This window comes from Tachyglossus aculeatus, chromosome 22, assembly GCF_015852505.1.
Source record: "Tachyglossus aculeatus isolate mTacAcu1 chromosome 22, mTacAcu1.pri, whole genome shotgun sequence".
Lineage (NCBI taxonomy): Eukaryota > Metazoa > Chordata > Mammalia > Monotremata > Tachyglossidae > Tachyglossus > Tachyglossus aculeatus.
The window spans coordinates 6860657-6874269 of record NC_052087.1 but is presented as its reverse complement, the minus strand read 5'-3'; the positions used below and the strand labels follow the sequence as shown (position 1 = coordinate 6874269).

General features: G+C 47.9%; 1 protein-coding gene across 8 annotated transcripts in view; it reads left to right on the top strand.

Annotated features, from left to right (window-relative positions):
- The window catches only part of PAX6 (paired box 6), a 37780-nt gene extending 26020 nt beyond the window's left edge, over positions 1-11760 (top strand). For 4 of the 8 annotated variants that reach the window (XM_038764663.1, XM_038764660.1, XM_038764662.1 and 1 more), the window contains 5 exons: positions 5773-5931; positions 6375-6457; positions 6761-6911; positions 7016-7131; positions 9868-10481. In XM_038764663.1, coding sequence (XP_038620591.1) covers positions 5773-5931; positions 6375-6457; positions 6761-6911; positions 7016-7131; positions 9868-10161 — 803 coding nt within the window. In that variant the 3' untranslated portion in view covers positions 10162-10481. Of the gene's footprint in view, positions 1-5772; positions 5932-6374; positions 6458-6760; positions 6912-7015; positions 7132-9867; positions 10482-10675 lie in introns of those variants that run through there. The other 4 variants (XM_038764667.1, XM_038764666.1, XM_038764665.1 and 1 more) reach the window with 3 other exon arrangements.
- The last annotated feature ends 1853 nt before the right edge of the window (positions 11761-13613 follow it).

The following is a 13613-nucleotide window of genomic DNA, read 5'->3' as shown; positions in this document are numbered from 1 at the left end:
TCTGGGATAATGGGGCGTTCGCTGGCTCTGAAGGATTAGGGCTGGGGGGCGGGGGTGGAGGGGGGAGTCCCTATTCAGGCAGCTTCTTGGCGGGGCTCTGAAGAAGCCTTTTAAAGAAGATATCTTAATTGTCTGTCACTTATGTTTATCATATTTGGAATTCGAGATCCAACTTCCAGCTCGATTTCCATAAATAGCGTTAAAAGTGTAACGCAAACCCACCGTTTTTTAAGGGAAGCGCCTAAAGACTTAATTCTCCCGCAGTTGCAAGCAACCAATTGCTACTTTCCAGAAATAAACAGCCCCTCTGGGGCGCAGGGAGGTTTCCCCGCTCGTGGCCGGGCGGCGGAGGGGAAGACTCGATCTCTCCCCGACCCGAGCTGCCCCTTTTTAGTTAGCTGCGTGGTCTGGGCCTCGATGCCCAGCCCGAGGTCTTTGCTCTGAAATGGTAGAGAGGGAGAGGGAGGGGAGGGAGGAAAGACGGTAGAGAAAGAGTAAGAGGAGAAGGGGAAAATGGGAAAAAGGGTAAAGTAAATAAAGGGAGAGGGAAAAAGAGGGTAGAGAGAGTAAGAAGAGGGAGGAAAAGATGGTAGAGGAAGAATTAAGGGAAGAGGAAAAAATGGTAAAGTGAATACAGGGAAAGGGGAAAGATGGTAGAGAAAGACTAAGGGGAGAGGAGAAAGAAGGTAGAGAAGTAAGGCGAGAGGTCAAAGATCATAGGGACATAAAGGGGAAAGGAGAAAATGGTGGAGAAAGTAAGGGGAGAGGGGAAAGATGGCAGAGAAAGAGTAAGGGGAGGGGAGAGATGGTAGAGCGAATAAGGGGAGAGGAAAAAACTGGTAAGGGGAAAAAGTAAAGGAATGAGGATATGGTAGAGAAAGAGTAAGAGGAGGGGGGGAAGGACGGTAAAGGAAGAACAAGGGGAGAAGGATGGTTGAAAAAGAGTAAGGTGAGGGGCGAAGGATGGTAGAACGAAGGGAAGATGGTGCAGAAAGAGTAAGAGGAGGGGGAAAGGACGGTAAAGAAAGAATAAGGGGAGAAGGATGGTTGAAAAAGAGTAAGGTGAGGGGCGAAAGATGGTAGAACGAAGGGAAGATGGTAGAGAAAGAGTAAGGGGCGAGGAGGGCTGATTAAGGGGAGAGGGGACGGATGATAGAATGGTAGAGAGTGTAAGGGGAGAGGAAAAGGATGGTAGGGTAAGAGGAGGATGAAAGGAAGTAGAGAAAGTAATGGGGGAGGAAGATGGAGAGAGAAGCAGCATGGCTCAGTGGAAAGAGCACGGGCTTTGGAGTTAGAGGTCATGGGTTCAAATCCCGGCTCCTCCAACTGTTGGCTGTGTGACTTTGGGCAAGTCACTTTACTTCTCTGTGCCTCGGTTACCTCATCTGTAAAATGGGGATTAAGACTGTGAGCCCCCCGTGGGACAACCCGATCTCCTTGTAACCTCCCCAGCGCTTAGAATAGTGCCTTGCACATAGTGAGCGCTTAATAAATGCTGCCATTATTATTATTATTATGGTAGCGAAAGGGCACGTCGAGAAAGATAGGGGAAGAGGGCAGGAGAGACGGAGGCAAGCAGAAACAGAGGCGCTCAGAGACAAGCGATATGTAGACAAACTCGCGGAGGGAGAGGAGACGGCCGGATTCATTCATTCAATCGTATTTTTTGAGCGCTTACTGTGTGCAGAGCACTGTACTAAGCGCTTGGGAAGTCCAAGTCGACAACATATAGAGACGGGCCCTACCCAACAACGGGCTCACGGTCTAGAAGGGGGAGACAGACAACAAAACCTGTAGACAGGTGTCAAAATAGTCAGAACAAATAGAATTAAAGCTACCTGCACGTCATTAACAAAATAAATAGTAAATTTTGCGGCCGCCCCGAAAATCCTCTCTTAGGCTGCTGGACAGGGGGATCGAGGGGTTCCCGGGCTCGGGCCGCGCAGTAAAGGGTATCCCTGAGCGGTTTAGTGGTCACAAACAGCGGGCTACCTCATCATCATCATCAATCGTATTTATTGAGGGCTTAATATGTGCAGAGCACTGTACTAAGCGCTTGGGAAGTACAAATTGGCAACATATAGAGACAGTCCCTACCCAACAGTGGGCTCACAGTCTAAAAGGGGGAGACAGAGAACAAAACCAAACATACGAACAAAATAAAATAAATAGAATAGATATGGACAAGTAAAATAAATAAATAAATAGAGTAATAAATATGTACAAACATATATACATATATACAGGTGCTGTGGGGAAGGGAAGGAGGTAAGATGGGGGATGGAGAGGGGGACGAGGGGGAGAGGAAGGAAGGGGCTCAGTCTGGGAAGGCCTCCTGGAGGAGGTGAGCTCTCAGTAGGGCTATCTGTGACTGTGAGCCTGTTGTGGGGTAGGGACCGTCTCTATCTGTTCCCAAGCGCCTAGTACAGTGCTCTGCACACAGTCAGCGCTCAATAAATACGATGGAATGAATGAATGAATGACTTGGTAACCTGCTGCGGACGAGAGCGTCCTAGCAGTCAGGACACACGCGCACGCGCGCGCACACACACACACACACACACACACACACACACACACACACACACACACACACACACACACACACACACACACACACACACACACACACACACACACACACACACACACACACACACACACACACACACACACACGCCCCACCGAGGCATCTTTCCTCCGAGCCGGATAACAATAATGATGATGGTAGGGACTGTCTCTATATGTTGCCAACTTGTACTTCCCAAGCGCTTAGTACAGTGCTCTGCACACAGTAAGCGCTCAATAAGTACGATTGATTGATGGTATTTATTAAGCGCTTATTAGGTGCCAAGCAGTGTTCTAAGCGCTGGGGTAGATAGATACAAGGTCATCAGGTTGTCCCACGTGGGGCTTACAGTCTTACTCCTCATTTTACAGATGAGGTAACTGAGGCACAGGGAAGTGAAGTGACTTGCCCAGAGTCACACGGCTGATCGGCGGCAGAGCGGGGCTTAGAACCCACGACCTCTGACTCCCAAGCCCGGGCTCTTTCCTGCTTCTGGGCAGGATGTCAGGAGCTGGATCGAGGCGTGGAGCGAGAGATAATTAATTCATAATTATGGCATTAAGCGCTCACTATGTGCAAAGCACTGTTCTGTTCTAAGCGCTGGGGAGGTTACGAGGTGAGCAGGTTGTCCCACGGGGGGGGGCTCACAGTCTTAATCTCCATTGCACAGATGAGGTCACTGAGGCCCAGAGAAGTGAAGTGAGTTGCCTGAAGTCACCCAGCTGACAACTGGCGGAGATGGAGAGTGTGTGTGTTTTGTGTGTTTGTGTGTGTGTGTGTGTGTGTGCGTGTGTGTGTGTGAGGGGTCCAGGGAAGATAGAGGGCCCCTCCTCTCCCTCTCCCTTTCTCCCTCCCGGGCCGGACAGTGATTAATGACCGCGGGGCGGGAAGGTGACCGCGCTCCTGGGTTCACAATGCAGGCCGCGGCCCGCCCCGGAGGAGCCTTTCTGCCCCTTTATTCTCCCCCTCCCCCGGGCGATTGTGTCCCCCAACGCTGCCCAAGGCACTGCCCATCCTCCCTCTCGGGCATTGTGCGCCTTTGCCATGGGCCTGGGCCGCAGACTCCATCGCCCAGCCTCTTGCAGCCAGGTTATGCCCACCCCCAATCTGCCCTCCTCCCATCCCGGTCCGGGCCGGCCCTTAGAATAATAATAATAATAATGCTATTTGTTCAGCGCTTACTATGTGCGAAGCACTGTTCTAAGCGCTGGGGGAGATACAAGGTGATCAGGTTTAATCTCCATTTTACAGATGAGGGAACTGAGGCCCAGGGAATCAATCAATCAATCGTATTTATTGAGCGCTTACTGTGTGCAGAGCACTGCACAAAGCCCTTGGGAAGTACAAGTTGGCAATATATAGAGACAGTCCCTACCCAACAGTGGGCTCACAGTCAGGGAAGTTAAGTGACTTGCCCAAAGTCACCCAGCTGACAAGCGGCGGAGCTGGGGTTAGAACAGTGCTTTGCACATAGTAAGCGCTTAACAAATGCCAGCATCATTAGAACCCACGACCTCTGACTCCCAAGCCCGGGCTCTTTCCACTGAGCCACACTGAGCAACCCCCCCTCAAAAAAAAGCCCACCCCCAATCAATCAATCGTATTTATCGAGCACTAAATGAGTGTCCCAACCGCTTGGGAGAGTGCAATATAACAGAGTTGATAGACACATTCCCTGCCCACAATGAGCTCACAGTCTAGAAGGGGAGACAGACATTAATGTAAATAAATACTTTACGGATATGGACATAAGTGCCGTAGGGCGGAGGGAGGGGGTTGAATAAAGGGAGCAAACTGGGGTGACGCAGGAGGGAGAGGGAGAAGAGGAAAAGAGGGCTTAGTCAGAGAAGGCCTCTTGGAGGAGGTGGGCCTTCAGTAAGGCTTTGAAGTGGGGGAGAGTCATTGTCTGACGGATATGAAGAGGGAGGGCGTTCCAGGCTAGAGAAAGGAAGTGGGCGAGATGGATGGGATCGAGGTACAGTGAGAAGGTTGGCATTAGAGGGGTGAAGTGTGTGGGCTGGATTGGAGTAGGAGAGTAGTGAGGTGAGGCAGGAGGGGGCAAGGGGATTGAGCGCTTTAAAGACAGTGGAAGGAGTTTCTGTTTCCGACCCAGCCCACCCCCTCCATTCTTGTCCAGTCCACTTCCCAATCCCTGCCGGTCCATTCCCACCTCCCAACCGGGACCCCCTGACCAGCAAGCACGGAGAGGAAGCCTGGATCCACTGGGGGTACTCTCCCGCAGAGGGGCCATCGCTCCCGGACCCTCAAGGAAAAATCCCGCTCGTCCAAAGACCAGCCCCACTGCCCGCCTCCCTGCCCGCCTGCCCTCCCGGAAAACAATCAAACTTTCTCTCCTTTAATGATAGAAATTACATTAAAAGTGCTGGAAATGCCCTAATTAAAAATGTGCCACTTAAATGATATGCCAAGGCTCAGCTGCAGAAGAGCATATTTAGCTAGTTAGCGAACTCTCTACTATTTCTTTTAAAATTACACGTTAAAATTTTAAAAGAAATCTTACTTTTCTCTGGTGCAACACATTACAAAGAATGGACAGTCCTTTTATCTAAATATAAAATTCCATTTTCAGCAATTATAGCCTGTTCTTGGTGATGATATAATTACAGCTGTGCTCAGTAATAGGTGTCAAGGCAATGCACACTCATACAATAGTTGAATAAAACTGCAGAACAATGCGAGCACTTCTAAATTCACAACCTTTAAAATGAAATTGACTGTGCAGAATTCAAATAAAAACTAGATAAATATTTTTTAAAAAAGATTACAAGCTTGGTTTGGTTTCTTAATAGCATTTTCTCCAAACCTATCAACATCTAATTGATTAGATGGGAATTACTGATTATAGATAATCTGAAATCCTGCCTGCCACTGTTTTTTTTTTTTTTTAACAGCAATAGGTAAATAAATCCTGCATCCAAATGCAGGAGGCAGTTGGGGAAAGCTGAAGTATGGAAGATAATTTTCACTGAAACTGGTGATGCCCCATCTGTTACCAAAAAGAACAGATCTCATGATGCTTGAAAGGACGTTTTCAGATTTCCACTTGATGAAACGCTGCTCTGCTCTCCGACTTGAGCGTGTGGGGAGGAGGGGGTGGCTGTGGGACTACCTGTGAATCCCCTTTGCTGAACTAGGCTATTATTGTCCAGTTTGGATTGACTGTCCCGCTCCGATCATTCCAGATGGCTGCCCATCCCAAGAAGGAGGCGGCGAAAACACCAACTCCATCAGCTCCAACGGAGAAGACTCCGATGAGGCCCAGATGAGGCTTCAACTGAAACGAAAGCTGCAAAGAAATAGGACGTCCTTCACCCAAGAGCAGATTGAGGCCCTGGAGAAAGGTGATGGATGCCGAGAGAGAAAAAGACAGAAACAGAGAGGCAGAGAGTGACTTAAGAAGGGGAATGGCTCCCTGAACCTAAGGTCTTGGACCTAGATATTCCTTGGGGCCTGGGACACTTTCAAGTTTTGCTTTATCCCCAACAAACCGAGTATCTCTTGGATGGAAAAACAGACTTCCCACAAAGACGAAGTGATGACCTTGAGTGCTCTGATCGCTCCACTGTCTATGAGTCATTTCCGTGGAAGTTCATTTCCTTCACCTCTGTGGGACAGGACTTCCAAGCTCTCGGGCACCATCGACTCTAACATTCCCAGAGGAGGAGGGCGTGGGGGCAGGGGGGAGAAGAGAGGGAAGAGTTTGGATTTAGAGACCAGGTTGATCCAAGAGCTCGGAAGCTAATAAACCCAAACCTCTCCCCCGTCCCCCACTTCAATCTTTCAGAATTTGAGAGGACCCATTATCCAGATGTGTTTGCCAGAGAAAGACTAGCTGCCAAAATAGACCTACCTGAAGCCCGAATACAGGTACCTTAGTGATTGTGAAACTCCATGTGCCATTTGTGCATCCTCTCTTTGGAGGGATAAAGGACAAGACGTGCATTTTGGTCCAGTTTCATGGAAATAACCTGCAAAACCAAGTTCCCCAAACACAGCCCGATCCTGCTTGGTGGTGTGGAGGAGAATACTTTCACGGCCCACCTAGGCCCAGACACGGGGGCATTTGTCAGCGTGGAGGGTGGGGAAGGAACTGGGGGTAGGGGAGGGAAGGCCTTCTTCCCCAGGGTTTCCTTTAGAGCACTGTGGTAACCCTGTGTTTCTGACCCCCAGGTATGGTTTTCCAATAGGAGGGCCAAGTGGAGACGGGAAGAGAAGCTGAGAAACCAGAGGAGGCAGGCGAGCACCACACCCAGTCACATCCCCATCAGCAGTAGCTTCAGCACGAGTGTCTACCAGCCCATCCCCCAGCCGACCACTCCCGGTAACTGACCTGACCCTTGGGCCCGAGGGATAATCGTTCCGAAATTAGGAGCCTCTGAGTTGAAGATTAAATTAATTGGACCGTCTTTTCCCCCCACCCTGCAGTGTCCTCCTTCACATCTGGTTCAATGCTAGGCAGGACGGACACAGCCCTAACAAACACCTACAGTGCCCTGCCTCCCATGCCTAGCTTCACGATGGCTAACAACCTGCCTATGCAAGTGAGTGGAATAACGAGGGCCTGATCAATGATCAAAGGCTACAGGGGGCGGGGGAGAGGGGAAATGGAGATGGGCCATCATGGAGATGGTGGGGAGGCGGGGGTGGGCGTGGGGGAAGGGGGAGGGGATGGGGAATTTGGGACCCCGGATGGGATGGCCCCCCGAAACAGTTGGGGCGGCGACTTGACGGTGGGGCCCGGGCGAGGGAGAATTTTAGGAGAGCGTTTTCAGGAGACGAATCTGGGAGAGTTTGGAAGAGCTGTCACTGAACTGGGCAAGAGGAATAGGAGGAGACAGTGGAGGGTGCGAAGACTTCTTATGCTGTTCTAAAACACGCTGGTCGATATATTGGTCGCTCGCTAACCTATCATCTCCAGACAGAAGGAATAGGGAGATCATGATGAAATGAAAACCCGGCAAAAGATCCCAAGGCTCTTTTCTAGAACGAGTATGCAATTTGTAGACTGTTACCGGAGTGTCGATGCCCATGTGATACTGGGATTAGGCCGCACTAGTTGGCCCCATGTGATCTGGAACGGTACCTGTAGTGTAGCAAGGACTCAGATTAGGAGGGACTCTGGTCTCTAGTTGCTTTCAGAATGTTTATTTCAACCTCTGGGGCAGGAAGAACTTATCCTTCTTGCATCCTTCTGTAGCACTTATTCCCATGGATGCTTCCTGGGACTCCTCGGTGTGGAACAATAAAGGAGCAGGATGATATGAGGTTGGACAGGCAGTGGGTTGTGAATTTTGGGGGGGGGTTTGGAAAGCAGTGGTTCCTGTTGTTAATGAGACGGAGGGTTGTTCAGGTTACTTGTGGCTGGCAGTGGATGTATATATTCCGTAGTCCACAATGGATTCCTGAACCGACCAAGCAAAGCTCATGGGCTTATTCCATGAGGAGAGTTGTTCAGATTAATATTGCTATTGCACTCAGATACCAGGGTCCCGAGGAGCACTGGACATTATACCATTATATCACTGGACAGTGTCACTGCCAAAGTATTTCTCTGCACTAAGATTCCCTGGAGCTAAGAGTACTACTTTGGAAAACATTGAAACTCATTACTGAAAGGCCCTTAAGCCTCATCTTCTTTGAGCTTGACACTCATTTTCTTAATATATTAAAAATCACGGTATTTATTAAGAGCTTTGTACATGCTAAGTGCTGGGGTAGGAATAATACAGTTAAATCAGACACAGTTCCTGTCCCATATGCGGCTCACAGTCTAAGGTGGAAAGAGTACCAGTATCGAATCGCCGTTTTTTCAGATGAGGAGATGGGGCACAGAGAAGTTAAGTGACTTGGCCAAGGTCACACAACAGGCAAGCGGTAGAGCTGGGGTTGGAACCCAGGTCTCCTGACACCCAATCCGGTGCTTTTTCCACTAGGTCAAATTCTGAATGCTTAATGGTGTATTCAGTTTGAGTGTTTGGTAGGGCCACCCTTAAAACTGATGCATTCATGGATGACCAGAGGACAGTAAGCATCTAGTGCAATCTTAATAATTTGGAAGAAAATATTTAAGATAGAGCTTGGCCAGTGTTAATGTCACCAAAGTGCTGAAAGCAACCATTTTTGGATTTTTAAAGTCCAAGGGAATATGCAGGCAATCTAAGGCCTTCCCGAGTTGAAAGCTACTCAACAACTAAAAATACAAATAAAAATATGTCAACAAATACCAAATGACATTGATAAACATTACTTTGGGCTGAAATCCTTTGTAATTCATGAACACTCTCATCCATCTCCAAAAATACCGACCCAATCCTATAGGAATTGCGAACTTGCTTGCCCCTTTTACTGAAGGGCATGTACCTTCAGGTACTTGAGCAAAAGGAGAAAACTACTTATTTATGAGTATTTAATAATAGTGATGCTAATAATGATGATATTTGTTAAGCACTTACTATGGGCCAAGCACTGTTCTAAGCTCTGGGCTAGATACAGGGTAATCAGGTTGTCCCACGTGGGACTCACAGTCTTAATCCCCACTTTACAGATGAGGTAAAGTTAAGTAACTTGCCCAAAGTCACACAATTGACAAGTGGCGGAGCCAGGATAAGAACCCATGACCTCTGACTCTCAAGCCCATGCTTTTTCTCCCAAGCCACGCTGCTTGAAACCTTTGCCTACTCCAGCCCCACAGACTGAGACTACCGGCTCTTCAAATGAGGGGAGAATTGATTTTAATTGATCTTTAGAATTGAGGCTGCCCATGACCACAAACTCAATGGGTGATGCCTTCAAGCCACAGACAAGCTACACACACTTATCTGCGGGAGGAAGGAGAGGATGCATGAGAACGATAGGACAGTCACATCCGTAGTTAGGCTCTGTGACTAGGCAAGCTCATTGTGATTGCCTCTTCTTAACACCCGCCTCCACTAGTGATGGACTTTCATTCATTCAGTCGTATTTATTGAGCGCTTACTGTGTGCAGAGTACTGTGTTAAGTGCTTGGGAGAGTACAACGATAAACAGATGCATTCCCTGCCCACAGCGAGCTGACAGGAGTGGGACATAAATATAAATTAATAAATTGCAGATATGTACAGAAGTGCTGTGGGGCTGGAAGAGAGTGATGAAGGAAGATAGCAAGTCAGGGTGACACAGGAGACCTCCCAGGAGGAAGTGGATGAGAAAAAAAAATCCGGAAGTAAATAATTAGTCTTTGAATGGACACATCTGTGTAATGTGTTTCTTGGTAAGATCAAGTTCCTTTCTCCCTGCAGCCCCCTGTCCCTAGCCAAACCTCCTCCTATTCCTGCATGCTGCCAACAACTCCGTCGGTGAACGGGAGGAGCTATGAGACATACACGCCCCCGCACATGCAGACTCACATGAACAGCCAGCCAATGGGCACCTCTGGCACAACTTCCACAGGTAAAAAGCTGGCCCTTGCCCCCCAGGGTTGGAAGAAACCGGGGAGGGGGACTCAGTCTTTCTCCATCTGCCTCCAGCTCCCTCCCTTCCACCATTCCAAGGCTGGCCCCACCAAGGAAGACCTCCTGGGCAACGATTACTAGGTTCTTTCGGGACCCAACCTTGGATCTAACGAACCATCCGCTGTTTGCTGTCTGCCCTGTTCTAAAGGAGATGGTAAACATGTCTTGCATTCTGCCCTGTGTCCCTGGGTGAGGTGTAGGTGCTCTGCAAATGTCAATTGAATAGATTTGCCCAGTGGTTACCTTCACCGATACCTTCACTTTCCCTTGGATCAAGAGATACTTCATTAGCTCCCTAATGATGTTCTTATTACCCAAGTCCCCAAGGTAAAACCACTGGGGGCTTTTTTTGCCTCTGCTCGGGCACTCTATGAAGCTGCACGATATACATTTCCCAGCAGCTCTTTGTTTCATGACTCTTGCTCCATGCAGAGTTTTGGGTTTTTTTTTTCCAATACAGCCACAGATCCAGACAAACACCGGACAGTGGAGATTCACTGATTTAAAGATGGGGACAATGAACAATTCCGCGACAGGTGGTAAGAGTTCGTTTCTGCAAACAACGCCCTGAGTATTTCTTTTCTCCATTTTCCAGGCCTCATTTCACCTGGGGTGTCAGTCCCAGTTCAAGTTCCCGGCAGCGAACCTGATATGTCTCAGTACTGGCCAAGGTTACAGTAAAAACGTGCGCTAATTTGGTCATTGACTGTGTGGACCACAGTTGGACGTTCAGCAGTATTTTCTAAAGGAAGGAGAGCAGTTTAAAAGTACTTCTGTCCTGCAACTGGGCCCTCTACTGTAACGCTTGGAAAAAGACTTTAAACACGGACCTTTGTCGACGGAAGGCGTTATATCAGTTGGAACAAATCTTCATTTTGGTATCCAAACTTTTATTCATTTTGGTGTATTATTTGTAAATGGGCATTTGTATGTTATAATCAAAAAAGAACAACGTAGACTGAATGGATGTTTGATCTGTGTTGGTCATGAAGTTGTTTTAAAAAGAGGAAGCCATGATCAACTGACTTTGCCACGAATTGAAGAGTTTTATCAAGATATATCGAATCCTTCTACCAATCTGTTCATAGGTTACGGACTGGCGTTCCGAGGTTGTATCATTCCATTGCATATAATTATACCTGGGACAACACGCACTAGATTTATGTAAGAAAAAAAAATATCTGTCGGTATTTCCAAAGGTTGTTAACAGATGAAGTTTATGTGCAAAAAAAGGGTAAGAGATAACTTCAAGGAAGAAAAAAGTTGATAGATAAAAGGTAGATTGTGTCTTCGATATAATCCAATTTGTTTTATGTCAAAATGTAAGTATTTGTCTTCCCTAGAAATCTCCCAGAATGATTTCTATAATAAAGTTAATTTCATTTATATTTGACAAGAATACTCTATAGATGTTTTATACACATTTTCATGCATCATACGTTTCTTTTTGGTCAGCAAAAGTTAATTGTTCTTAGATATAGTTGTACTACTGTTCACAGTCCAATCATTTTTGTGCATCTAGAATTCATTCCTAATCAATTAAAAGTGCTTGCAAGCGTTTTAAACTTAAGTGTTTTGAAGTTGTTCACAACGACATATCAAAATTAACCATTGTTGATTGTAAAAACCATGCCAAAGCCTTTGTATTTCCTTTATTATACGATTTTCTTTTTAACCTTATAGTGTGGCGTTGCAAATTTTGTTTCCACATGAGGCTAATATTGTAGAGTGAACTGTTGTTTCCGACTCATACTCGACTTTCAATCCGGAGGTACCTTAAGGAAATAATTCTGCTCTATTATTCTCGGCACCCAGAGCTTCTGAGAAAAACAACAACCCCCGCCAGAATTCAAACACGTACACGTTCATTCCTTTCACATACCTAAGAGGTGGCAGAAATCACTCGTCCGACTAGTTATTTGATTTAAAAGGCGAATGGCTGAAATCAACTTTCAACCGCTGGAAGCTTTAGGTGGTTTGCTACTCTGAATCCGGGCTCGGATGTTCAGTCTGGACCCGTCTCAAGCGTCAACCTGCTTCCACGGCGATTTCTCGAAACGTGGTCGAAAAGAAACAGACTTGAGACCGGACCCTTTGAGGCCTTCTGGAGAGCCCCCCTCGCTCCCTTTCTTCTCCCTCCCCGCCCCCCCTTCCTTAATTCTCTTTTCCCTCCATCCCCCTTTCCCTCCTTTTGCACAAGAGGCATCATTTCCCCATTGAACCTATACAGCTGTTTCCATTGAGTCTCGCTCTCTGTGCGGTTGTGGACGGGTGGAGGGTGGAAGGGGGGGGAATGTTGCTTGTCAAGAAAGAATGAGAACAGACACATCAACAGGCGACAACAATGCGGACTGTGACTGGCTGGAGAAAGTTAAAGGCCTTCGGTCGTTGGTAGCTTTACGCTAAACATTCCTCCGTCTGTGAAGCGGGGTTCATTGTTGACCGGTTGTTACTCGCGATGAAGAACAGATCTGATAATGTTTAAAGTGGCAACTCCCAGGGAGTTGAGTCTCGCCACCAAAGGCCTGGGAGCCGGATTTTTTTCCTGCTCCGTGCAACCAATCAATCAATCAATTGTATTTATTGAACTCTTACTGTGTGCAGAGCACTGTACTAAGCGCTTGGGAAGTACAAGTTGGCAACATATAGGGACAGTCTAGAAGGGCCAGCCGAAGGGCCGGGAGCCAACTCCCACGGAAACCCCACCCCTCCTCCAAGCGTTGTGCTCGGGTGGGGGCCCAACAGCGACGCCTAAATCACTCACTCACATTTCTTGAGCGCTTACTGGGTGCAGACCACCATACTAAGCGCTTGCAGCATGGCCCGATGGAAAGCACGGGCTTGGGAGCCAGAGGTCGCGGGTTCAAATCCCGGCTCCACCACTTGTCAGCTGTGTGACCTTGGCCGAGTCACTTAACTTCTCTGGGCCTCCGTTACCTCATCTGTAAAATGGGGATTAAGACTGTGAGCCCCACGTGGGACAACCTGATCACCTTGTATCCTCAATCAATCAATCAATCAATCGTATTTATTGAGCGCTTACTGTGTGCAGAGCACTGTACTAAGTGCTTGGGAAGTACAAGTTGGCAAGATATAGAGACAGTCCCTACCCAACAGTGGGCTCACAGTCTAAAAGATCCTCCCAGCGCTTAGAACAGTGCTCTGCAAATAGTAAGCATTTAACAATCAATCGTATTTATTGAGTGCTTACTGTGTGCAGAGCACTGTACTAAGCGCTTGGGAAGTACAAGTTGGCAACATATAGAGACAGTCCAAATGCCATCATTATTATTACACTACGGCAATAAAGAGAGACAATCCCTGCCCACAGCGAGCTCACAGTCGGGGGTGGGGGGGGGGGGGGGGGGCGGGGGTCCTGAGTGGGTGAATGATCGCCATGTAGGACACTATCGGAGAAGGTGGTGGGTTCGAATCCCGACTCTGCCACTTGTCAGCTGTGTGACCTTGGGCCAGGCATTTTGCTTCTCTGGGCCCCAGGTCCTTCATCTGTAAAATGGGGATTAAGACTGTGA